The 27,799-nt window shown below is 36.5% G+C and overlaps 2 protein-coding genes across 2 annotated transcripts; both read left to right on the top strand.

Annotated features, from left to right (window-relative positions):
- The first annotated feature begins 1,275 nt into the window (after positions 1-1,275).
- On the top strand, positions 1,276-4,024 carry LOC106668321. The gene is made up of 4 exons (XM_014396967.1): positions 1,276-1,424; positions 2,214-2,721; positions 3,042-3,328; positions 3,398-4,024. The coding sequence occupies exons 2-4, from the start codon at positions 2,235-2,237 to the stop codon at positions 3,656-3,658; spliced, it is 1,035 nt and encodes a 344-aa protein (XP_014252453.1). The 5' UTR covers positions 1,276-1,424; positions 2,214-2,234; the 3' UTR covers positions 3,659-4,024.
- LOC106668320 lies at positions 3,718-27,741 on the top strand. The gene is made up of 43 exons (XM_014396966.1): positions 3,718-3,931; positions 3,996-4,576; positions 7,446-7,713; positions 7,775-8,054; positions 8,282-8,462; positions 10,253-10,363; positions 10,452-10,549; positions 10,633-10,744; positions 10,804-10,982; positions 11,048-11,158; positions 11,751-12,232; positions 12,292-12,369; positions 12,426-12,618; positions 14,654-14,715; positions 14,785-15,099; positions 15,169-15,283; positions 15,339-15,483; positions 15,540-15,783; positions 15,851-15,947; positions 16,045-16,136; positions 16,196-16,363; positions 16,422-16,475; positions 16,533-16,601; positions 16,665-16,916; positions 17,172-17,273; positions 17,795-17,944; positions 20,277-20,439; positions 20,499-20,770; positions 20,887-20,981; positions 21,040-21,145; positions 21,214-21,301; positions 21,367-21,492; positions 21,549-21,738; positions 22,182-22,364; positions 22,428-22,648; positions 22,712-22,878; positions 22,940-23,136; positions 23,366-23,585; positions 23,639-25,493; positions 25,613-26,524; positions 26,584-26,784; positions 26,935-27,081; positions 27,143-27,741. Exons 1-43 carry the CDS (start codon positions 3,872-3,874, stop codon positions 27,697-27,699), a joined length of 10,299 nt encoding a protein of 3,432 aa, XP_014252452.1. The 5' UTR covers positions 3,718-3,871; the 3' UTR covers positions 27,700-27,741.
- The last annotated feature ends 58 nt before the right edge of the window (positions 27,742-27,799 follow it).

Here is a 27,799-nt window from a genome sequence, read left to right as displayed (position 1 = left end):
CTGGGCATCCCAACACCCTAATGGACCAAGACCTCTTTCAGTTTAACACTTATAACATGCACAAATCTAATTATTAAAAATGTATTTTGAACGATGAAGTTCAAAAAAAGAACGAGGAGTTCCAGCAGGTTTTAAAAACCATCGAGTGCAAAGATACTTTACTGCTATGAACTTTTTGATTAGTTTACGTGTTTCATTTAGTTTTTTTACCTGTTTATTTGAAGCATTTATTTTCAATTACTTTAACTCCACTTCTTTAGCCAATGCTCAAGGACGGTGAAGTAAGACTTTATGGAACGAACGGCAAGGATAGGATCATTGTGGGAGAACAGGATTACAGTACCATTTGCAAATGTGAACAGAAAAGCATTTCGGATTATTAGGAATGTCTGTAGTATACATTAAATAAAGGATTGGACTAAGAACACTGCCCTTGGTGAATTCCTATCATGGGTGAATGGGAAGAACCGAGCGTAGGTAAGGTTGGACTTTAGGATAAGGTAGTATGGTTACAAGGGGGATGCATTTGAGTTTTAAAGTGAAATTGCTATGATGTGTAATGTGATTCACCTGTCATGAAATCAACTGACCATACACTGTGTCATCTTGAAGGACGTCTATAGGAGCCGATTGTGATGTCATGATGTACTGATTGATAAAACAGATCCTTGAAGAGTTCTCCATTTAAGGCTTTTAGTGTAGATAATTAGGTTTTCAATCTTTCTTTATATATTCTGTTCGTTATGTCGCTATCTTAATAATTTGTGAAGATCGCCAAATAAGTGAGGAGATCGGGTCGAACGTTATTTTCAAAAGTTCTTCTTGACGCTGCTTTCAGCTAATACATAATTAGTTACCTTTTGTTATTGATAATGCTGTTTATGGTCTAAATGATGTTTATGTTGTTCTTGCAATCGAAGTACTTCCTTGCCGGTCACTAACTCTCAAAGAATTTCGGTAGATCGTAACTTCAAATGTATTTCTTCCATTCATACTTCGTTCTTTTCACATCGATTTATTTTTTTACCATCCACTATTTTTTTTAAATATACACAAAAACATAAACAGGTGTGAACTTTATATTTAAATTTTTTAGTTCAATGTATACAGCATTTTTGAAATTTGTTTAAGCTCTACTTTAAGAATCTATCATAAAAATAAAAATTATCGGTTTTTTACTGTATAAATATTAGATGGGAAGATAAGATTTTAACTTCATATACACCATCATCATCATAAGGGCAGCTGAATAACAAACTACTGATGTAAAAATACAAACAATCTGTAGTCAATTGATTTAGTTTAGTGTTATTTTAGCAGTAGTTGGAAGAGGTATGACAAATGGTCCAAAGATACGTGTAATTACATTAGATATTTCCTGAGAAAGAGACTCTTGCTTTCGTCGAGTTTTGTTCACAAATAAGGTAGTACTTGATGCTATTAACTATGCTAAGCATTTCTTAAAATCCATTCAACTTTGATGATTATCAAAGCGATAATGGCTAAGTTAGCTTAAATTCAAAAGAGAAGATCAGAATATGTAAAAGTAATCATTCTAAGTACTAATTTTAAAGAAAACTAACTAAACTAAACCACCAAAAAACTAACTCTAAAAGTAATAATCCACCTGTCATTGCACGCGTCTGTCGAATCCAGCAACGATCTTCTAAAACTTCCAAATACAGTTGCTAAACTGCAGTTTTTTATTTGGGCACGATGTGGCTGGAGACAACATGCTGTACAAAATTTAAAATGTGTAAACTTTTTTAAAAAATAAGTTTCTTATGAAAATGGCAAAGCTTTAAATGCTACGGAGAAAAAAAACATGAGTTACCAAGCTGCTATTCCCTCACTTTTGGCCATGTATAATTTTTCTTGAAGATCTTATAGTTATAGCTTAGAAAAGTAAGCTGAAATGGTAGAATGCAACAAAAAATGGAAAATAATCGTTGAAAAAGAGTTATGTTCAAACCAAGTGTAAGAATAGGGTTCTTTGAAAGACATACTTTTAAAAATACATGCATACGTCGGTGGCCGCAATGGTTTAGGCGTTGAAACCGCCCTCATCACTGTAAGGTGAAGGTCTCGGGTTCGAATCCAGCGGACTTTTTTTCCAAAAACACCGGCACATCGAGGATTCATATAACCTCGTAGTTGAAATACCCTCGTAAAAACAAATAATAATAATAATAAATGTTTATTGTATGTTTTAGAGCGGTACGGAACATCAAAGAATGGAGAATATTTTGAATGTGACTCAATCGAGGAGGGGGGACCATCCTTTCCCTTCGGAAGAAATGGGCACTTGCTTCAGAAATATCGGCAGAATCGATATCGAAGAAGACAGCCGGATACAAGAGCGAGCCGAAGGCTTTTTCAGATCGCAGAGGGTGCCGAGCGCGTTCAACGCACTGAAGGACAACTACAAGTACGTCAACGTAGCAGGTGCTTCCAGTCCGGAGGACTACTTCTTCGAGTGCCCCTGGGACAACACCATGCCCATGAGAAGAATGTCGGAAAGGGTGTCGGACATAAAATTATATCCGAGGTCCAGGCACGCCATCGGCTACGAATACAACGACTGCTACAACGACCGCCTGGCTATGAAGAAAGTCGTAAGGACTAAACCCATGTCCTTCTTTGTCGTCGGCCCTTCCATGGTCGCTCCTTGTCCATTAGCGAAGAGGCTTGCTGAAAAATACGGCGCTGTGTTGATAGAACGTAAGTACGATCCAACACCAATTATTTACTTACATGCATGCTACATTATAAGCGTACGAATCTACGGAACAAACATCACCGAATTATTTTATTATTTTGTTATTAGTTATATTAGTTTTTTGTACGCAAGCTGTTGAAACTTGATAGAGAATTCCATCCTGAACTTTTGCTACCTTAACCAATTCTTGGATACACCCCTTGTTTTATTTAATAGCCACATATGCTTGGCCGTTAGATAACAATAAAATTAAATAGATTGTGCGTTGTGTATAAATTTTGTTGTATTTCGTCAAGTATTTACAAAATTCGTTTTCTTGAAGCGAGGTCTCTGGTGAAGGAGTATTTCAAGAACATACACAGCACGAAGAACATAGAGTACGATATCCTTGAGGACAACACGGTAGTCTCGTCGGAAAATGCTCACGTTCCTGCCAGGGTGTTGGGCGAGCTGATCATCAGGAAGCTCAAGTCGTACGCCGTGTACAAGAGGGGCTACGTTCTGACTGGCATCCAGTACTGCAAGTACGCCACCCCGGACAACGTGTTCTCCGTGTTGAATAAGGTGTTCTCGGCCAGGTTCGCTCCCGACGTGGTCATTTATGTTGAGGTGAGGTCGTTCGTTCGTTTTTTTGTTTTTTTTCTTTTCTTAATTTGAATTTTAATCTTGTTTATCCAGGCTACCATCCCAGACCTGGAAAGCATATACGAAGACTACTCGGTGTACCCCATGTACCCGTACGAAATGGTCCAAAACTTCACCAACACCGGAAATGACGAATTTGAGGCCAGAAGGAAAGAGTACAAGAAGGACCCGAGGGATGAAATTTGGCACAAACTTGGCAAATCCTTGTCCTTCGAGGAGAGTTTGGTTCTTGAGGTTTTGCAGGTAAATCGTATAACTTTTTGTTTCGCGGTGTCGAACAATTTAGCTTTCTAAACATCCCGTACTTTTGTCGAAACCGAAATTTTAACGAGGTGATTTGTTTAGTTCAAAGATGTGGATGTATATAAACACAATAAACAGAATACCCACATCATACCAGAGTATCCCGAACCGGTCAGTTTCAATCTGAGTCGCATATACAATTCGTTCGAGGACATAAACGCCTATTACGAAGCGGTGTTACCTATTCATCGTTTTGTGAACCATATGGACCACCACTTCGTCTTCAGGGTGAAAGCAGTCACTCCGGGCGCAAACCAGTTACACGTAAATCCTTTCTTTCTTGCCAATCCTACCCGATCGTAATCCTTTTTTTCTTCTTCCTCGTCAGGTTGTAATGTCGCGTATGAATTGCCTTCCCGTCTACAAAGTTCCTCAAGTGCATTTCGGGTCGCAGCTGAGCCAAACGTTCCCGGAGGAAACCCACTACAAAGAGGCCCGGGAATTCATCGAACGCATGGGCAAAGACGAAGTAGTGGGCGTTTTTATCACTAAACACAAACAGGATCAGGCCCAACTCGAGGAATACGACAGCGACCAACAGGAGTTCGAAGAGAACTTGAACAAGTTTTTAGAAGGGTCGCGTCTCGGAAAGGTGCCTGACAACGATGAAGCTAACCGGAAGTCCAAAGAACCAGTCGAGAAGGAGATGCAAGAAACTAGCGCCGAAAATTTAAAAGCCGTAGGCGCCGCCGCGACCGCCGAAGGGGAGGTTAATCACACAGAAGCCATGACCTTCGCAGAAAAATACCGCGCTGTACAGGAAACGGCATCTACGGACGAAAGGATACGATACCTCAGATATCTGAACCTTCAGGACGCCATCAAGTGCTATGAAAAATACAAACAAAACGTGGACCCCCCATCCGACGATGAACTTTATACTAATGTGCCTAAATCGCTTAACTTAAGGTAATTTATTCTTTTGTTTTACATATGCAAACTAATGACAGAACAGATTATCTAAATATGATTTCACATATGATTATGTAAAAACCAGCAGGTGACAATATTTCAGTTCAGTTCAAAACTAATCCATTTTTTAACAACTGCAGAAACACTTTCAAATAGATATGTGTATTTTATGACCGAGAGTTCAATTGTTGCGAAGCTATGTCGAATGCTTCTTAGCAATAGAAATGATAGATGTTGGAATGAATGTGTTATTCAATCTTTTTAAAAAGATAGTTCCTACTCTCAGTTAGTTGTTTTCAATGATCCGGATTTCATGCTTATAGCTCATCATTAAACTCCTTTAACCTGATGATGAGCTATAAGCTTGAAATCCGGATCGCTGAAAACAACTGTCAGTAGGAAATAAAAAGATTGCTTCTTAGCAGTTCTTGCCTCTACAACAGAAAATATCTTTTTAATTTTATTGGGTTGACACACATAATGACAGGATGTACTTAAATTTAAAAAACTGAATAACAAAAATGTGTGCCGCAACGGTTTAGGCGTTGACACGGAGCTCGTCAATGTAAGGTCCCGGGTACGAATCGATTTGGCCCTGTTTTTGAACCCGACATACTTACAAACGGGCTTTTTTTTTTCAAAATTGATATGATTAACGTACCATCTTTTTCTAAACAATTTCTTCAACGTCATAAGTTTTCTATAACAAATTCGAAAAAAATAGTCACGATATAAGAATAAAATAGGTATATGGCTAATGCCGAAAGGTTAGGCAAAAAAAAAACCGGCAATAAATGTGGCCAAAAAAATCCTTGAATACAATACGATTATACCTTTCGAAAAATATGATTAAAAGTAATTATATAAAAATATAAGCAACTTCCAGCATCCAAAAACACATTGAGTTTATCAAAAACTGTTGCAAAGAGTCGTGGACAAGACCGAATGAGGAAAAATGTTGAAAACAAGTCTTGCCTCCACTGTACTCTACAACAAGGGGCTTCCAGCTTCCACCCAAGTAAGATACTTAGGACTAGACTACTAGACAGCGTACTGGTGTGGTATCCACTCACAAAGCATAATGCGACCTGTACATACGATATGTAACTGTGAGGTCATCTGAAACTTACTGCAACCTGTTAGGACATTCGGAATAGAACTGTGGGGTCCCCAAAAACCTGCTGCGGCCAGTCAGGACATACGGAATGGAACTGAGGCATACTAGGAAACATACTGCGACCAGTCAGGACATACAGAATGGAACTGAGGCGTACTCAGAAACCTACTGCGACCAGTCAGGACATACGGAATGGAACTGAGACATACTAGGAAACCTACTGCGACCAGTCAGGACATACGGAATGGAACTGAGACATACTAGGAAACCTACTGCGACCAGTCAGGACATACAGAATGGAACTGAGGCGTACTCAGAAACCTACTGCGACCAGTCAGGACATACGGAACGGAACTGAGGCATACTAGGAAACCTACTGCGACCAGTCAGGACATACGGAATGGAACTGAGGCATACTAGGAAACCTACTGCGACCAGTCAGGACATACAGAATGGAACTGAGGCGTACTCAAAATCCTACTGCGACCAGTCAGGACATACGGAATGGAACTGAGGCATACTAGGAAACCTACTGCGACCAGTCAGGACATACAGAATGGAACTGAGGCATACTAGGAAACCTACTGCGACCAGTCAGGACATTCGGAATGGAGTGTTCTCGGATAAATGTTCCAAACCCTTGGGTGTTGTCGAAATATACGTAGCTTCACTACCCACGACGACATCATCATTCTTTTGTCAACGAATTGGTACAACCGTGCTTCCGAAATATTCACACCAATCTTGGGAATGTCTTTAGTGCCCGGGCTTACTACAGATCTAAAAACAACTGGAAGACAACCAGAACTTGAAAAATTGTTTGATCCATCCCAACCCTATTGCGCAAGCCCCATTGTATACACTTTTCCATCCTGAAAACCCACCATGTTGCTTTAAACGACTGCCTCGAGGCCTCCACGCCCCTTAATCCCGTATATTAAGTGCCAATCTGTTTCCTCTGTGTCGATGATGTGAAAAAAGACTATCGCACAGATTTTTGTATATCCATTTTCATATGTATAAGTTGCTAACAAATTATTTTTTAAAATAAAAATGATAGTGTTGGTGAAAGATCAGTAGAAAAATAAAAAATATTCAGCCAATTTCTTATTTGTTTAATTCACAATGCTAAATTGTCTAATAAAATGTGGAACTGCATGCGTTGGGTGCTGAATTTACCTAGATGTTGGCAGCATCTGGAACCCAATCCGGGTGGCTGGACGGTTAGACCAAGTCTGTCCCAGATTGCCAAACCCGGAAGGGTGGTGATTCTTGAGGCTACTGGAAATTTATTGCAAATTACAAAAGCTGAAATGGCGGCCTGCGAGAATAACAGACACAACTCTGCATATGTATGTATTTATGTATAGGTGTGGATTTGAGCCTTTATATATCCTAATTCCTAAAAAAACGTAATTGCATATATTAGACAATTTAACTAGTTTTGAACCAAACAGCCCTTCTGGATAAAAATTTTGGTTTACTTGTTTGTGTGAGGCGGGAAAAGTCAAAAGTGATGCTTTTGAGCCATAAAATCATGCTTAACAAACAGGATAAAATTTTGTTGAATTATAAAATACACTTTGTACGGACTCAAATGAAAATTGTATCTCGTTGTAAAGGACAGTAAAAGGTTGACATATACAACCTTTTTGGATTCAGTCGTGAAACCAAAGAGTGATTTTAAATTTAGCTATTTCATTTTTACTGGTTTTAATTACTTATACACTTTTTCATTACTAATTACAGGACAACAATAAGTTCATGGGGCCGCCGATGTCCGGTCGCTTTTGCACACGGATTGTTACTGAGGGGGCGGTCGAAATACGTTGCGAGGTACCACGACAAGTATTATTTCCTGTCGACAAAAAAGGCCCTGAAGAAGTTCGTCATTGATCCTGACCGCTATCTGTTTCCCGCTTTCCCGATATCGACGTGCAACGTCTTGGTCACTGGGCATCCCATCTGTGGCAAAACGTTCGTCGCTGAAGCAATAGCGAGCTATTACAACGCAGTGGTACAATTATTTAAAAAAAACAACCGCTCCACTTTGGTCTTTAACGTGGATTTTTATGCAGGTCGTAGATTTCACAAGCCTACGACGAGAAGCGAGACTGTATAAGTACAAGGCGAAGCTGAAGCTCTTAGACGACATCACACGGTCGGAAAGTCTTAAGTACGTCAACGACGTCGGTGTGGACGTCTACGTGAACGATGAATTCGAAAGGCATGAGGATTTCATCGACTGGTTTGTTATGGCATTCCGGCTCATGTACTTCCGAGCTTACATCTGTCCGCCTGAAAACATCATGACACTGCCCAGGAAACACGGATGCGTACTGCCAAAAAAAATAAAAAGTAAATCCAGCGTCTTGCCAATATCTCCTATTAACAATTTTCTTTTTATAAAATATAAAAGTGATAATCCCTATGGCCGACTAATCCAAGAACAACTCCTTTTTTATTATTACTGTACTGTTTCTTACTTGACTCAGTGAAAGACAATTTATTACAATCCTCAATTTTTTTAATTAATTTAATTAATTATTTTTGTAAAATCGTTTCAATGTGTTTTTTTTTTCCAGGGGCAATGTCGGATATAGAAGAACTGAAGCCGACAAACGTATTCAGTAGGTTTTTCAAGCACATCGCCTTTCACAGCACTGAAGAAGAACAGAATACAAAGGAAATTTATATACAAATAATAAAAAACATAACTGATAAGGTCGTGTCGACAGAACCTGCTACCTTCCCATATCCTCCAGGGTAATTTTCACAATCCGAACTTTCGATTATTTTAAATTTAAATGTGACTAGGTTTAACAACTAATGACTGAGAAAATTGTTTAATTAATATGAAATGAGCTCTCCCTAGAACCAAAACTTATATTCATACATTTGAAGGAATCATTTTTGCTTTTAACATTGTTACTCAGGAAAATTTTATGTTTTTTTTTATTTTTTTTTATTTTTGGCGTTATGATCTATGCATATTAGCCATGGTGACAATTCTTATGTGTGTTCAAATTGGGGGGGTTATCGTGAAAAAAGGGCCAGAGGCGACGGTGGGAATCGAACCCACGACCACGGCTTGAGTCTCTCATGCTAACCACTCGACTACCGCGGTCCCCAATTTTATAAGTTGGTCATTTCTTTAAAAGATGGTTAAACATAAAAACCTATCTGTACTCATACTGCTTACCTATGCCTCTTCTAGGATGAATGTTATTGAAGCTGGGGAAAAAAAATTTTCATAACAAACAAAGAAATGAAAGCTGAGTGGTTAGCGTGTTTGACATGGGTTCGATTCCCTGACTATGCACTTAGAATTCTAGAAAATTATCTTAGACACATTTGTGTTTTTTGTTTTTTTCTGGATTCAATTAAAACACATTACCCGACCAACAACCACTATCGTTTTACCAACACAAATTTCATTCTTGTTTTAATATTTTTGTTCCTGTATCTTCACATTAAGACACTGCACTGTGTGAATCTTACAAATCCCATTTAATAGAATATTTCATCTTTATATGAATAATTCGATGTCTAGTCAGTCTGGAGGTCGCCAAAACTCTTCACATGGCTAAATCCTAGCACACCTTGAGTTATATGAAAATAGTGGTAGCATTTTGGCAGTAGTACATCTGTACTACATCTTGTACATTGTGGTCGCTTTTGGTGCATCTGCCCTCACTGATGATTTTTGTCAGATGAACGTTGATTAATGTAAACCGAGTGGTTAGTGTGTTAGACCCTCGCCTTGAAGACCCAGTAGTCATAGTTCAATTCCCACTGTAGCCCCTGGCTTTTTTCACACTCCTCCCCCCCCCAAAAAAAAGTCATACAATTACTGTACTATGGCTAATAGTAAAGCATAAAGCCATTTAAAAAAATAAAAAATAAAATTGGATATTGACTACGGACTTAAAATTCCAGAGTCAATGCCTAAACTGTTACCCCCCCCCCCAACAATCCCATTTAACCAATATTCATTATTATATAAAAGATTCTACATCTGGACAGACAGAGATTGCAACACCTTGAGCTATCTGAAAATGGTGAAATTTCAATGGGTTTTCACCGTGGTATCCCGACATAGTGTGTTTTCGGTGCTCACTGATGATCTTTGTAACATGAATGTTGAGTGCTGTAAATCCACTGCCCAGAAAGAACAGAAAGCATCTGACCAGCAGATCAGGAGGCAGATCAATCTGCTGAAAACGATGCATCTTTCCAATTCCAAACTAGACCTCATCATGACGGAACAAACCTTGAGTGAATGAATGAATCTTTTGTACAAGAATTGTAAAACAGGAAAATCGGTTCTAAACAAAAACGCACTTTTGAACACTAGTTATTCCAATTTCCCAAAATTCAGGCAAACAATGCAGAAAATACCACATAAAATGTTTATATTTCAAATTTAACATATGCATACAAAAGCATTGTCAGAGTTTATTATTAATTTATATTAAGTAATTAAGTTTATATTAATTTTGTAAGTCTAATGATCAATTTAAGATATTGTTTTAGAATAATTTTGTCCTTTTTAGAGAAAACGATAAAGAAAAAATTCGAAATGCAAGAAGATTGTTTTTAGTACATAAAATCCCTTATTTCAGCAGTGAGTCCATCCTAAAAAAGTACTTACAAAATCCACTTCGGTAAGCATTTATTCCTAAATTCTCAGTTGTATTGTAAATTAATATTTATGTTTATAACATAATTAACTATTTCTTTTTAAATTTCCAGTATTCTTCGTTTCTGCCCCAAAGTTCTCAAACCGCACATAAATCCCTACCATCTAGATCCACATCATCCTGTAGTTTCTTCTTTCGCCATGGAAGTTTGTATGTAGTTTTTTTTTTAATGATTAACTTGTTTTCTTGTTCATGCAATATAGTTATTTTAATTTTCTCTCTCACTTAACAAGGGAAAAATATCGATAAGTCACCAAAGGAGTTGGCGGTTCACGAAGAGATAAATATTCTGTCACAGGCCATTTTTGAAATAGAGCACAAGGCTAAAGTCAACAATCTGATCAAGTATTCAAGCTTCATACTTTTGTATTTCACATCGAATATATTACTTACATATTTTTCAGCTACGGCGGATGGGTTATAGATGGAGTGTCGCTCAACTCATATCTGTGGCAAGGCCTTTGGGAACGAGGACTCAGCTCCACATTCGTCGTATACCTGCAAGATCCGGACATGGAATCTTTCTCGATAAAGGTGAACAATAAAAGGTACGTGGAGCAAGAAGAGAGGTTCACCGCCATAGGTAATTGAATTAAAGATAGCGATTTTGTTAGATGTACAATAGCATTCTAAAGGCAGTTGTTTTAGAGAAAACTTTAGATGAACTCGACTTCAAAAAATCACATCAAGAGACCGAGGAGGAAGTTTTAAAGGAAACTTGCAAAACTAATTCCATGTTCAGCGGCATCCAATTACAAAGTATTTATTAATAATTTCTTTTGAGTAGTTCTCAGTTTCATTAAGAATAGCATAGTAATATTGCAAATGTTAATTCACTAAAAATAATTATTCAGTTTAAAATCAAATATGTTTAGCAGCCATAATTGGCTATATTAATTATTTCAATTAATTATTCTTTTTATCTAAGGTCTTGATTTAGATGAAAAAGTTAATATCACAGGATTCGAACCCACGACCATTGGCTCAATACACCGCTGCTCTACCACTTGAGTTATCGTGACTTCGATCCACTCAGACACCAGCTCCTCATCTCAACCTACAACCTTTCGAATTTTCCCTCATTCTTGTCTGAGGGAATCAAAGTCACGATAGCTCAAGTGGTTAGAGCAGCGGTGTATTGAGCCAATGGTCATGGGTTCGAATCCTGTGACATTAACTTTTTCATCTAAATCAAGGCCTTAAGATAAAAACAATAATTTATTCAATTTAAAGTTGAAAATAAATTCTTGTAATGTTAGTGTTATTAAAAAGATCTCATTTGAAACAGCAATGAAATACATCAGTTCTGTTTTCGACTACTTTAATTCAATAATCGGCTTTTTTTGTTTAGATTATGAAGACTTGGTATCATCAGATTCGGAAGACGAGTACTCGATTGATGTAAAAAGAAAATTAATCTATTCGCACGATTCAATCGAACAATTCATCGCATTGGACTCAATTACGCTCAAAAGCGCCTCCCATAAAAGAGAAAAGAGTATGGTTTCTAAGATCTCTTTCAGTTTTGTGCCGGATACTGGATATCAAGACGCAAATAGGCATAGTCGGATTACGACAAACAGTCATTTGTCGAACCGCAGCTCGACCGAAAGCAGAGATTCGGATGAGCTGAACAAATCTGTCCGCCTAGCGGAAAAATACAGGCCATCACTGGCGGCTGGGTCGATGCGAAAGAAAGGGGATTCGAGGGATATGATCGATACAGGAGAAAATCCCCTAAGTCCAACCGAATACTTCCACCCTGAATGTCAATTTCTAAAAATGAACTTCACCAAGAAGAAACATAAACTCTCGGACATATCTCTCTTGCCAGTACGTTTAACATTAACAACTAAATGGTAAATATTTAACGTAATAATTTCACTTTTCAGAAGCTTATTTTTGAAAAACACATTTATAATCCGAGAGAATGTAATTACAAACTGCCTGAAGTGACAGAACTGTACAACGTATGTAAAAACTAAATTTAGATTTCACCAGTCAACTGAATGCTTTTACTTTACAGGAACTCGCAGACTGGAACTCGGAGATAAAAAGCAAGATTTTCAAACATTTCCAAGACCAACGACTCATAATGGATGAACTTCGCAATGATGTAATACAATCGGGATTAATGAAAAGCAACATGTACTACAGACGATACGTAGGGCGTACAGATCCTATAAAGTATATTACGGATTTTTATGATGTGATTGATGGTGAGAAAAATTTAGTATCTCATTCGGTTTAACTTAACTCCATACTCAATCTTATTATTATGCTGTTTGAGATGGACGCTTCTAATTTTAGATGAGAGATAACATTTATGAAAGTAGAACAGCTTAAAGAATCAATGGAAACTTTTTTATGCAATACTAAACAATCAAATTGAAAATTATTACTACTTACCAAATATGTAGTTAAAAAAAAATATATATATATATATTCTCAGCCTTCCAAAAAATATGGTTATTAGACATTTTAAAAAATTTAAAGCTTGGTCAGGCAGAACTAAATTTATTGCTTTCGGCCTAATTTTGTTGAATGAGAAGCGATCCAGTTGTACAAAATCACAGATTGCCTTTGCTTCTTTGAGTCACAGGTTTATTTATTTACACACAATAACCCATTTTACTGTACAATAATAATTAAAGGATAGATAAAGGACATTTAAAACATGAAAAACATTGAAATATTAAACACTGGCAATAATAAAAATACACATATACAGTATAATTTAGATACTAATATTTCAGTACAAAAATAATATTTGGGATTTGACTAGTAAATAAAAACAATTATAAATAAGATTAATGAATTATACATACATAATACACAACAAAAATCAGTCAATACATCCAGTATACACATATACAATACATACACACATACATCAGATTACTAATTGACCGTTGTTGTAAAAGTTCCTCTCAAATTCCTCTTTGAAATAGCTTTAGTTCTATTATTAATACCCATACTGTTAGGCAGCTTATTGACCAGATCCATCATTTTGTACACGGGAGAGCGAGAAGTGTAGTTGGTACAGGAAAATTGATGGTAAAATACAGTTCTACTGCGGGTGTGGGCAGATGGGACGTGAAAATTGAGGTATGATAGCAATTCTGAGGAGTCAAAGGTTGTTTGATCACAGTTAAAATAAGTGATCAAACAGAAATATTAAAGTAATTAAGTATTAATAAAAAGTAATTATATATTTATTGGTTTTCCCGTAGTTCTGTCTTTATTATTAATTTTATGAACCCAGTATCGTCTTTTCTTTGGGTATTGCAAAGTCGAAAGCAGAAAGTTCTTTGTTCAAATTCACATTCAATAACAATAGTATCCACTGGAGTCCTCTGCCTCCATGGGCGGTTTGTGAGCCTGAGAGCAGTCTTTGGGTGATGTTGAGCCCGTGATCGTTAGCGAGATGTGTTGGTGCCCATAGATCCTTCTATTAGATCGGTAATTGTCTGTAACAAATATGTTTCTATGTAGTAACATTGAGAGCAGCCTCGTAGTGCTCAGTATGGTTGGGGTCAGGGAATGGAGGATACAAAAAATACAGTTGACTTTAGCAAATAAAGTTAAAAATTTTTAAAAAACATGAAAACACAAACGAACATGCACATTCACAGTCTGTTGCGTTCTATGTGGCCTAAAATCGCCGACTGTCATGACAGCCTCTGGATTGCTTCCAGTCACAACAGATCACTTTCTGTCTGGCCGGCCCTTTTGGCAATCTACTTTCCATTGTAAAGTTTACTTAATGCTAAATTGCTTGTAATTTGCAATAATTATTGTAACAATTACAGAAGTTTACAATTCAGGTAAAAATTTAAAAAAATATTTAAAATAAAAATAAATAATCTATAGTTGTTGCGGGGGGAGGGGAGCAGGGCGTATTAGCCCCGGGTACCTCAAGGACGTGGACTTTTCTAATGGTAACTGGATGTGAATGGTTTTTATCCACGTCCTCCAATGAGGAGTCTGTCCAAGCAGAAATTTAACACAGAGAAGAAAACTCCCCACCCTTCCTCCTGGCCGGTCGTGGCTGTCGGGGTGTGGTTTCGACCGCTGTGCCCATTCTCCCGCCTTGCTCGCTTTCCACTCATACTGGTCATTTTAGCTAGTTTGAGAAGTCATGGGTAACATAAACCCCCCCCCCAAAAAAAAATAATTAATTCTTCACTAAGTTGATTAATGATTCTGACTAGTGTTGTGATTTTTTTACTAATACAATGTTTTAATTTTCAGGACCAGGAGCAGTACATAGAACAAAGTCACCGCTTACATCCACTTTTTTCACAGACCATCCAGTGAGAGAAATAATTTCCATTTTTACCGTTTATTTATTTTTTTTTATTATAAATTGTTTTTGTCCTCAGGAAGAAGTGGAAGAACATCCAGGTGAGCATGAAGGTGAAGGAGAACAACCACAACCGCCGGCTGCTGAGAAAACTGACAAATCAGTCAAAGAAACCATGGAATCTTGGGCGCTCATGGGCAAATTTCACGACAAGGCGATTGAGCTTCATGAACTATGGACAGATCAACTGCAAACAGTACAAACCCCCCTGCCATATAAGACTGGTATAACCCATACAAAACCGATTATCCAAAAGAAGCTGTATTGGTGTGTAGTGCATCTGAGAGAAGGAATGACCGTTCGAGCTCTGAACTTACTAACTTATTTGCACAAGGTTTCTTTCTACTATTCATAACATACTATAATATCTTTATTGATAATTTGAATTTTTTTTTTTTTTTAGGAATACCCAATTTGTTCAAGGCTGTGTTTGCAAAAATTTAGAAGATGGCCTTATTATTACACAAACATAGAAGAACCATACAGATACATTTCTCCTTTGAAGATATCTGTGTTAGGTAACAAATTTTTGTCATCATAGACTGTATATTTATATAAATATATTTTTTTTAGGATTACCAGGAAGTGGTTCTAACAAAGTGGCTCAAGTCATTGCCGATTATTTAGGGCTGACTTACATGAACTTTTTCGACAAGTTTAACGAAAAACTGCTTTTGCCTGGCCATTATCCAACCGGGCCTTACTATGAACAGCCAAAGTAAGAGTTTCTTTTAATTAATCTAGTCGATTCATAGTTGCAGAATTGTCTTCCAGGCTACTTACAAGGCAATTTTTACCCCCTAACATCAATCACACGCTGAGCACTATGCACTACAATACGATTATGAATGCATACTTGAACCACAAGAGACGGATGCCTCTCAAGCACTGGGTTCATTTCTACCTGCCAGACTTCAAACAAGGCGGTTTTATCTACCACCAAATGCCGTATTCCATACATGACTTCATCCTTATGCACGGACTAAATGTTATGCCTGATATAATCATCAATATCAAAGTCAGATATTTTTATTTTCTTGAAAAAGAACATGAATTTAGTCCATACTAATCTTGAAATGTTCTAGAGGAAAAGAATGCTTTGCAGAAAAAGATTGGAGAATAAAATCCTTGAGATGTGGAAAAGAAGAACAAGGGAGTTGAATAAAGCAAGATTAATTTCAGGTATTTCTAAATAAGTTACTTTTTAATATCAGTTTATTACAAAAAAAAATCTGGTTTCACTTCGATTTCCTTGTCTTAGTATGATAACTATTTACAGATCAAGAAACTAGGGTGTACTGGAAAGCTTTGTACCTTCTTAATTTCTGGAAATATTTAAGAATACTTGTTGACTTTTTTCAAGATTTAAAGGTTAATCTACCTTCTCCTTTCCGACGACAATTTTATATTTGTTTTTTCTTTCCTTTCAGAGGTTAAATGAAAGGTTAAAAGATGTTCCTGTTCCTGAAGTCGCCGGGGAAGAAGAAGTGAATACTGGCTCCAAGGTGGAGTTGGTTGAGGTTGAAGCAACAGAACCATTGTTCATGTCTGTCTTGGGGTCAATGAAAGTCAAGAAAATATTCTATATGCCACATACTGTAAGTACGTCTGATTTATAAAATACATTTGATTGTTATTTGACCAAAATGGTTGCAGTTGCGCAGTACAAAACGTGTCAAATACTCTATCAAATACATTCAAAAGCCTCAGGTAAGTTCCATTTAATCCTAAATCAAGTTTTAAAAAATTAATTCATTTTTTGACTAGAGGGATGATACAACCATGTCAGAAGAGGAAGACACTACCTCCGATTCGAGGCAGAGTTGGGGAGATTCTGTAAGTTGACATATATCTTTATTTCATAATAAAAACACATTTTGTCTATATTATTTTATTTAGATTGATAACTCTTTCTCGTTTCGAGAACCGTTTCAAAATTATGACGAATTTATTCCAACTCCCGTCGATGAAGAAACAGCTCTGGCACTGTACAGAAGAGAGACATTGGCTGAAAAACTGAGAAAAAAAGTGGAAGTGAAAGGGAAGCCTGTCCAACAGAGCATACTGAGCGGTTCGAGAAAAATTAAATCACTGAACATCCAGGAAGATCATAGAACCTCAGAGGATGAGATAAAACAAGACTCATTTGCTGTAAGACAAGATTGCAATAATAAACAAAGATTTTTATGCTTAAAATTTGGAAACGGGTGAATAAGCAACATAAGATGTATAACAACTCACAGATAAATTTTCCTATATTTTTGAATAGATAAAATTAGTAATTGGTAAAATTAATTTCTGAAAGCTTAGCAATAAAACAACTCCATTCCGATTTTTCACTGATAATTAAAAAAACTATTTATTGAATCAAAACAAAGATTTAATTTTAATCTTTTGCATTTTCAGTCTCTCAAAAGAATCCAAGGGACATGTAAACTTGTAACTAAATCACTTCTCGGCCATAGTACACATGTTCTCAATCCAGATGAGATGCAGCGTTTTCGAAAAGTAAGTTTTCACTACAACTTATATATACAACAAACAATAAAAACATATATAATCACAAAAGCTAAATATGTATTCAGTTTGGCCATTACCAATCATTTTGGTCTGCCTACCATTGCTGGTTTGGTCTGTCACATGCATTTTTAAATTTGCCTTCTTCTCAATAATAAAATTGGTCAAATTCTCAAAAGAATATAAATTAATAAACTTCATATAACTTTTATTTTACTTTGTTTCTGTTAGTTTTCCTGTTAAGTGATCCAAACTGAATAATACACCTTGAACTCCATTGATGTTCAAACTACCAGAATGTGTCTTTAATTTTTGTTTTTTCTATGAGACCATTTTTCAGCAATTTGATACTATTTCTCAAGGTTATATAAATAATTTACATTATTCTACTAAAATACATGTTTATTTTTTATTTTGTTAATTGCTGATTTTTTTAGTTATGTCGAAGGAATGTTAAAAATGTTGATTTTACAATAAAGATTACATTATTAAAACTATTTACCCTGTTTCAGAGTTTGATTGGGATACAAATGTTAAAATCGAAGGTTAAAAACAAATATTTACATCTACTAGAAATTGACGCAAGTTGCATTTTCAAGAGACTGAAAGCGTTACTGAAAAAAGCAATGCATTTTGACCCACACTTCAATGAAACTGGAATGGTAAAAAGAAATATATATACTGTAATTTATGTATCATTATGTAGCAATAAGTGGGGAAGGGGCTCATTGCAACATAACCCAACATAGCAGGCTTCTTCTTTTTGTCTTACACTCTGGGGGTTCATATAGCTTTGAAGTTGGTACTCTGTTAAAAAAAAAAAATTCCCCAGCATTGGAAAGTATCATGTAACCCTGGAGTGAAGAAAAAAGAAGAGAAGTGAGAAATAGAACAAATACAGTAGCGGACGAGCAGAGCAATAAGAGAGAAAAAATAGCAGAATTCAGCAGGACTAAAGAGATGGACTGGAAAGACATCGGTGTTTTGTCGGATTTTCCTCTTCGAGTCCAGCTGAGGTCATCAAGTCAGGATGGGTCTCAGAATGGGATTTGTGGCTGCCACAGGGAGGACAATTTGCGCACAATCCAGGGTGAATCAGGAGGCGAACAGACCAGGAAGTCCGAGGCGATGGAAGGATTGGTAGCGCCTCAGGTTTTGCTCTTTATTTGCAGCCAGATCCATCCTGGAATCAGGATTCGGTGCTGTAATAATGAGAATGACTTTCCCACCGTCGGGGCAAGTAAGAAGGCTCTCCAGAAAGACTGTCGGATTGACGGTGATAACAGGCACGAACACTTACCTGAAAATAAGTTTTATGTGTTAGATTTGAACGAAGCTTTTGTACAGTGGTTTTCTTTTTTTTTTAGTTCATAAGTATGGTATGGTATGGTAGAAATGGATACTAGGAAGGGTTTGTACTCCCCAGGCACTGCAGCCTTCTGGCTTATTGTACCTTCCTGTTCCTTAGTTCAGTCAATAGACTCAATCCTTCTTCTTAGAAGTATCAGTCATTGACTGTTGCTGCTGCAATTTGATTCCCTAAGTTTTTTCCGTACGTTAGGTTAAACCTCCATTGAGCTGTTGCTTCGCATTCGAAGATGATATGAGTGGCTGTTTCCTCCTCCTCATTACATAATCTGCAAATGGGATCATCGCTGTATATACTCATGTTGTTTAGATGTTTTCTCAGATGCCAGTGACCGGTTAATGGTCCTAACACTCCTCTGAGTTTAGCCCTCTCCAATTGCAGCAGTGTTTTTGCCAATCTCAGTGAGGGTTGTTTCATCATATGTTTACTATGTCTAGCACCGCTAGAGTTTATCCACTTCTCCTTTTGTTTTGCTTGGTTCCATTCTGCGATGGAGAATTCTATATTATCCCAAGAATAGGTTCAGGGCCTATGTATGGTCTTGCAGGTCCTCCTCTGGCCAGTCTGTCTGCTTTCTCGTTACCAAAAATTCCCCTGTGCCTTGGCACCCAAGATATCATCAGGTTGTTGTGTTTCCCCAGGTTTTGGAGATTTTGGATGCATTCACTGACTAATTTTGATGTGATTCTTTTACATGCTGATGCTTTATTAGCTGCTTGGCTATCTGATCTTATGAGGATTTTTTGTCAGTGTAACCTCTTTTAAGATTTTCCAGGGCACAAGCATTGATGGCATGTATTTCCGCTTGAAAGACCGAAGTGTACTTCTCTAATGAGTTTGATTGCTCATGTTTTGGGCTTGTACAGAAAACGCCTGATCCGGTTCCTTCGTTTGTTTTGGAGCCATCTGTATACCACATCATTGCATCTGATGCTCTCCTGTGTTCTTCCTCTCCTTTATAGTCCATTGAGACTTTATAGGAAGTTGTGAAGATTGTTTCCGGGATCATATAATCAGTCCCCATTTCTAATAATGGGTGTCTGATTTTGTTGATTATGGTTGTTTGCCTGAATTTTTTAGTTCCTTTCGAATTTAATTGTTTCTGGAGCCTAAGTGAGCTTTTCCTAGCCTCTCCTTGTATGAATATTTCCAGTGGAAGTAGGTTTAGCAAAGTTTCTAATGCGTTTGTAGGGGTTGATCTCATTGCCCCTGTGATATATAGGTTTTCTAGTCTTTGTAGGCTGCCTAATGTTTGGGTAGCTACTTTTTGTTGAGCTTTGTTCCACCAGATTAGTGATCCATAAGTAGCGCATAGTGTATTTTTTTTGTTATTTTGTTGGTTGACCACAATTCTTCTTTCAAATGAAGCTTTTGTGTTTTTATTTTTTTTAACACAAAACCAACCCTCTGTGTGGTCTCCAGGGCATTCAGGGTAAGTTGAGCTCTTTAAGTCTTGATTTTCCTCTCTTTTCCCGTGCTGAGGAGTATTATTTTTTAATGTTTTTAATTACCTACCTTTTTTATTATTATTATTATTTTTGTAATTTATGTTTCACAGGTATTTATTTATTTTTTTAAATAAATATATTCGTAGAACTTCTTTTTAATAATGTTGTAACTTTTAGAGTGCAGCTTTGCTTTACATCGCTGATGATGAAGACCCGAATAAAGTTCAAGTACTCGATTTAGAAGGTGTATCACACCTCACTGACCTTAAAGAGGAGGTTGACAAGCTCTTTGCAGATCGAACTCTAGATCATAGAATCACAGAAAGCTTAACATTAAAAGGTATGTCAAATTGTATATACATAGTTGGATTGTAGTGTTCTAAATTGAACATTGCACAGGAATTCAGGCAGAGCTGGTGAACCGGTTTCCGGTTCTGAACGAATTCAGGAACCGAAAGTTCATGCCATCAGATGGCGAAAGGTTGCTGGGGCTTATTGAAAAATACCGTGATATAAGCCGCTTCACCCCTTATGTAATTACGTACATGAACAACAAATATCCAAAGCCGATGCTCCTTGGGTTACTCAAGAACGAAGTACATAAAGACGAGTTCAAAGAAATACTCGCAAGGACGTTGAAGAAAGAATTTCTACAAATTAAGCGAATGCGGGTTTGTTTTATGCTTTTCTTGACCCAACTTTCTATTTAAATAAATAGTAAACGGTCGATAAAATAGTAAATGATAAATTAGACTGGAAGTAACTGGATTATTTTTTGTACAATTAGAATTACTCAAAACTTTTTGGAAACGCGTGGCTGGATGTGAAGCCAGGACGACGTTCCATGAAGACAATCATGAAGACTTTGCTCAATTACAGAATGTGCGTGATGTTTTATTTTGAAAGTTACAAGTTTCCAATTTACATGTTCTTATTTCAGGCCACACGGTGAAACTGTGTACAACGTTGATTTTAAATATGTTGAACAGTATATTGATAATGGCACGTTCTACTTGAGCAAATTTGGAAGACGCTGTCCAGTCGAGGTTAAAATATATTTTTTCAAAATTCTTACTTTTTTTAAATTCAGTATCAATATGCATTTAAATTATAGTGCTTTGAAAAGAACTTGCTTTACCACAATGACTTACTACCGAGCAAGCCCATCGTAGTCGCTCATAAAAGATATGTTTATTTTCTGAGTAAGTTTGTTTTGTTGTATTTAATTTATTTTAAAATTGATTGTTCTAATCAGTGAATTCAACAGGTTCGCCGGAAGCCAAAGTCAAATTTACAGAGAACCCATTGAAATACATAAAACATAGCCAGTACTGCATAAATATTCCTATAAGCATAATGATAATAGGGCCAGAACTCAGCAGGCGAATCAAAGGTAAATTCAACCGTGATAATTCGAACACAGACAAAATAAATTTCTTTCGATTTCAGTCGCAAAATATTTTGAAGAGAAGTATAATTTTGAGATTGTGACAGTGGACATCGCAATGCGCTTCCTATTCCGCAACTTTCCAAATAGTTCATTGGGCAACTTGATATATGAATACCTCAGGAGAGGACTAGGCATTCCGATTATCTTGGTTTACCAAGCCGTAGACTTGTATATTTCAACATGTGGAAGGTATGAGAGTAACAGAACTTAAAAGCTTTTATATATTTTTTAGTAAAATTGTTTTTCCTTTGTCTTAAATATTTATAATTACTGATTATTTAGATATCATGAGTTGAGACTACAGTTAAAATATTTTAGCCTTATACCTACTCTAACACCTAAATATTTAAATGAACTTATACTAATTTAAGAAAAAGAAGTCTTGGTAATTAAGATTTTTGGACCTATGAAAATTGAAAAATGATGCGGAAATTTTTTAAATAGGTTTACAATTTTGAAAATTTTAAAATAAATAAAGACTCACTTTTAGTAGTTTTAAAACTATGGTTCTCGATTGAATTCCTCAAAGATCTGTTTATTCAAATAATATTTAAACATGGGTTCTAAAAAGATAATTATATTTCTAAAGCTGACAATTTTTATTCAAACTAAATAATTAATTTAAATTGCAGGTGCACGAGCTATGGATGGGTTTTTGTCGGGGCACCAGGCACACATGAATCCCTCTGTGTGTTGAAAGAGCTGGGACTCATTCCACATCTACTTTTAGTGGTTGACCTGACCGACAAAACAGCATACTACAACAGCATCGAGCGAAAGAAGGATGGGAAATTGAAAAATGGAAATATTGATTTGTAATTCAAAAATTTAATTTTGAACGCTTACAATTTGTCTGTTAAAATAATTCGCTCTTGTAGGAAATTCTTAAGACACATAGATAAAAATGTAGCTGAGAAAAATTTTAAGGTATGGAGATGTAAAGAAATACAGACAAGGATAGCTAACACTTGTAAACAGGCTGTTAGCTTTTATATAGCAAAAGGGAATTTTTACCCACTTTACAGTGCGATCATGTTGGAAATGGCAATGGACAAATTGTACAATGCGCTTAAAGCGTCTCATTATTTTCGATATTATTGTAAGACAAAAAGTTTTTTGATCAGTCGAGCTGTTATTTAACCTGTTTCGTACATGTTAACAGCAGCGGAAGTCGCTTCTCCAATCTCGACTTTTAACAGAATCGACAGGCTGTCGTTCACTCTTTCCAGCTCGGACTTGCACGACCATTGTGCTTTGTGTTGGGAGTGTGAAGGGATACTTGTAAAGTCACCTGATGTCGGCATTAATGACAATGTTTTTCAAGTCAATGTAAGTAAATGCTGTAGTCGCAATTTTTACAAGTCGTACTAATATTTAAAATCCTTTTCAGAACTGGTCGTACTGGTTTTGTCCCTGGCATAAGAATCAGATGTATGTCGTCCCTCCGAATCTAAATCTGTACGACAGTGCAAAGCCGTTAGCGATGCTGCCCTTCCGTATCAACAGGCCGGTTGTCAAGAAAATTTTAGACTTTCCATACTGCATCACATGTTACAAAAATGACTCTGACAAAGTAAAGTCAATGAAGTAAGTCAGAAAAGCTTTTATCTTTTCTTTTAAAAAAATTTCAACGAATTGCTAGATTAAAATAATAAAAGAGTTCCTCCTTTGGTCATAGTTTGTATCAAAAAGTATAAAGGAATTTTACAAATAATTTAAAAAAATAATCTATAAATCAAATAAATTGACCTTTAATGAAAGATATTGCAATGAAAATTGTTATTTTCAACTTTTAATTTGTTTTGATTAAATTCAGTGGTGAACGCTATGTGCCTGGAAATAAGAAATGCATATTTACATGTGGCGGCCGGGTCTTGAGCACCTGCAGGGAAGAGTGTCTGGCTAAATTTTACAAAAGGGCTAACCACTATATGACTGCAATTGCCGGCTTCTACGAAATACTGGAATGCGAAGACCTAGATGAAAATTTTCAATTAGACCAAGCAGTCGAAGTCCCAAAGCGTTTCTGGCCTCCTGTAAGTGATCCGTCTAACAAAATAAAATCAGAATGACGCGTTTTCTGTTTTAGGCGATGAAGTACCCCACTTGGTTTGTTTTGACTAAAGACTTACAAGTTCCCAAACTCCCTCAAGTTGACGAAATTATAGAATACAACCCGATGTCTATCTCGGAAAATTCAATCATTGAGTTTGAAGAGCTCCCTTTAGAACCTTCAACGGTGAGGTCAGAAGAAAGTATCATTTGGAGGCCGGAGATCTCTATCGTGAATTCAGGAAGCCTCGAAATGATCATGTTGTTTGAAGAGAATAAGCTCAATCCTCCAGCGAATAAAGAGGAAGATGCTCTAGAAATAGAGAAAGAAATGAACTCTTTCAAGTATGTAGATGATTATCGTGAACTGGATGATTATTCTTTCACTCACGCGCTCAAGTACTTTAATCATTTATACAACAACAAGGGTGATATGAACCCTGCTGAACTTAAAGATTGGAAGGATGAAATGGCACAAGAGGTCAGTAAATTTAATATGACTTCATCTCAAGAAGAAATGCTTTGGAATTTTATACTAAAACTTAAAGAGCAACATGAGAAGAAAGAAGAAGAAGTGGCTGTGTGTACAGAGGAAATGGAAATTACAATTCACCAAATCAGCAGCTCAGAATATTTACCCTCATCTCTTTCCGATGAATTTAAAAAAATTGATTTGGCCGAGTCTGAACATTTCGAAGGTGCATCCTACTACTTGAATGAAGAGAGCAATTTCAAACTTGATCCGTACTCGGCCTATGAAGATGCCAGTGAAGCTTCGTGTATAAAATTACAGGCAGAATTTACTTCGCAGGCTACTGAATCTGAGTGGTATTCAGGAAGGCAATCCGAGGAAGAGGCATCGGAATTTGCAAGCACTGTAGTCAGTACCATCGGAGGCTTTCAAAGTGAAATACCAAGCGTGACCGAGGACATTATAGAAGAAGATTTTGTACCAACCACAGTTTCTACTTTTGATAGTAATTTTAATAAAAGATACAATGAAAATTATTTTATAAAGAAGTATCAAGGAGAAGGGAAGTCGTACCCGTATAAACATTTTTATGGTGGGGAGTATGCAGGAGAGGGTCGGATAAGACTGCCTCCTAAAGTCGTCGACACTTTTTTTATCGAGCCGGAAGAAAGTTTTGAAGAATTTTTCCCGTATCTTGGTAAATGTGAATATAAGTTTACAAGTGGAATGTCCTTAGATACAGTGCCTTATTCTGACAAAGACAAACCTATAACTATATCAGAAGAGAAATCATACGCCATCGACTTTCCCAAATCGCCTACTAGCACCACGATGGGAGAAACGTTCAAAGTCAATGTTTTTGCAAGTGATCAAATGTACATCAAATACATAACACAAACTGATTTAGAAGACGAACCAAATTTATGTCTAGACGTTCAAAATACAATCGAACAGATGAAAGAGATCAGAGAAGTGTACAATGAGGAAAAGGTGAAAAATCAAAATCTCGCTTATTTGGCTGAAACAATATCAGATATTGTATGTAACAATAATTCTACAACCGCAAAGAACAAGCTTTACCAGAAGCTTTTCAATTTAGGCCAAGTGTTGCATATAAATGTCAACCATGACCAATTTCCAAGGAGTTTGAACTACGACAGGAAGACGCAAACGTTCTTCAACATGAGGAGCAACCCGTTTTTGGGAATGGGGGTCCTTGCACCGTACTTTTTGGGCCCGGGTTTAAAAGCCCTCTGCCCCCTCTGTGCGTTCAGTTCGATCACTTCAAAAACCAAATATGAATCGGCTTTGACAGTCACACCGTTTTGTTGCTTCACAGAATTTGAGATAGCCAACAATTTAAACGAAACGATTGATCATTATAATGAGTTAGACATAGAACCAGAATATAAACCTTCAAGTAAGTATAAACAAATAGGTTTAACAATATTTTTACTAAATCATTCACTGTAATATAAAATTGTTAGGTGTGTGTGTTTTCATCTTCATAACTAACAATGTCTTTTTTTAATTTAACAGTCTCTTATGATTCGCTAAACCCCAATTCATCAAAAAATCTGTTTGATCAAATTGACGAGATATATGAAGAAATTGAGGTATTCGATTTTGAATGTAAAGACGAAGAAGAGGAGATGGAAGAAGAGGAATGGTTATATCCAAATGAAGTTTTATATGAAAATGAAGAGTGGGAAAATTGTGAGGAAGAATCTTTGGACCTTTTTGGCACAAATGGTCAAAGGACTGAAGAAGGAGACGAAGATATGATATGCCATAAAAAATGGTATGAGAAAGTAACATTTAAACCGAAGCTGGTCAAAGGCTATCCTTGGTATTATTTCGACTGCGGTGAAGAGATGGAAGAGGAAGAAAACGTGAGAGAACATCTTAGCCTTCATTCTTTTAAAAAATCTGTCCACAATCGCCCGGTTTCTGCAAATGAAGGTGGTCCGACAATAGACGTAATTGAGACAGTGGACGTTAAAACACAACTGACACAATGCTCTTCTGACAGTGATGTTGTAGAAGCAAGAGAACAAATGAAGAAAATGAAACAGATTGCACTAATGAAGTACTGCGTTCAAAAAGCCGAAAGAAGAGTGACGATATTGGATGAGTACAATAACATACACTACTACTCTCCGGAAAGCTATGAAATAATGGAGGAATATTTGGAACTATCGGAAGCTGACCTCCATCTTTTGGAGGATGAAGATGAAGGTTCTAGTGTTGATGAAAACATCGAAATGTGCGAACTGCTCCAATCATTACAAGTCAAACGTAAAACCTATGAGGATGACGGAGGACGTGCGAGCATACTGTACATGGTAAAGACAATGCTCGAACGATTCATCTTTAACAGATCGATGCTGGACATGATTCAAGATCCATTCGATGTGACAACTTTTTCTGTTGATTCTCAGTATTATGACAGTAAGCCATGGACTGTAAGCAAAGTACAAAGATCGAATTAATTTTGATTTTAATTTCAGATATAGTCGATCCTGGATTGATTCCACATTGGCTTGAAAAATATCATGAAGAGACTCACATATTGCCAGATGCAATAGAACTTCTCACATTACTAAAAGATGATGTTTATGCTGAGTACATTATTGAGATTCTGAGAAACTGGGTTAAATCATACGCCTATGGTAGTTATAATCTGCACCACTTTTTTGATTTGCTGAAAGGTAAGCATTAATGGTATATTTTTTTAAAATTAATTTCTCCCCTCATTCAAATCTACATATCATGCCAGAAAAAAATTATAAAATTATACAATATAAGCTATTTTTAAACAACATACAATTGTACAATTTTTTTGTACTGATTTATCATAGCTACCAAGTGCAGGAAAAATGAATACAATATTTTGGGATATAAGTGTTTGGATAAACCATTGAAAAACAGTAGTATTTGGGACACGATTCTGACATTAGAGAGGGCCAAGATGCCGTTGGACCGTATCACTACAAATGCTGCAATGGGTAAAAATCCTAGATCTAATTTTTTTGTCCTGCATTTTTTAGTTAACTGTTTTAATTTCAGATGCCCTGCATAGAAGCAGGTTTATGAAAGATCAAGTGATGGCAATGAAAAAGAGATTTCTTATTGATATAATTCGTAAAAAGATAAGAGATCTAAAAATGAAATGGACGAGAAGGATGATTCAGCACAAATCGGCCTGGCAAAAGAAGAATGAATTTACTAAACTAGTTTCAGAAGAAGGTAAAGAAGCTGCTTACAAGTCCGTATATGGTGGGGAAAAGGAGAAAAAGCGCAAGAAGAAGAGGAAGAGCGGCATGAGAATGAGCGATATGACAAGAGCGGAGTTCCTCAAAAAGATTAAAAAACCAAAAGGCAAGAAGGAGTCTTTGTTTGAAAAGGACCTGCGTGAGTTCCTGACGACTTTGGCATACGATCTACCACCAGGCGAACGATCACCTGAAATGGACATCCAGGAAAGAATACTCGACATTTACATGAAACGGCATCCCAAGTTTTATTGGATGGATTCTCTTGATATCCCACCAAAAATGACAGATGCTTTTTTTTCTACCTGTGAACCAGATGAGCTCCCTCATCCATATAATGAACCATATTGATAAAATTTATTTAGTTATCAATAAATATCATTTTCAAGTAAACTTAATTATTTATTTTTTATATTGAATATTGATTATAATATATGTATCTAGTAGTCAT

The sequence above is a fragment of the Cimex lectularius genome, unplaced genomic scaffold (genome assembly GCF_000648675.2).
Source record: "Cimex lectularius strain Harlan isolate CLEC.00 unplaced genomic scaffold, Clec_2.1 scaffold237, whole genome shotgun sequence".
In the NCBI taxonomy this organism is placed as follows: Eukaryota; Metazoa; Arthropoda; class Insecta; order Hemiptera; family Cimicidae; genus Cimex; species Cimex lectularius.
The sequence above is the reverse complement of the archived record's forward strand: the minus strand, read 5'-3'. Positions and strand labels throughout refer to the sequence as shown.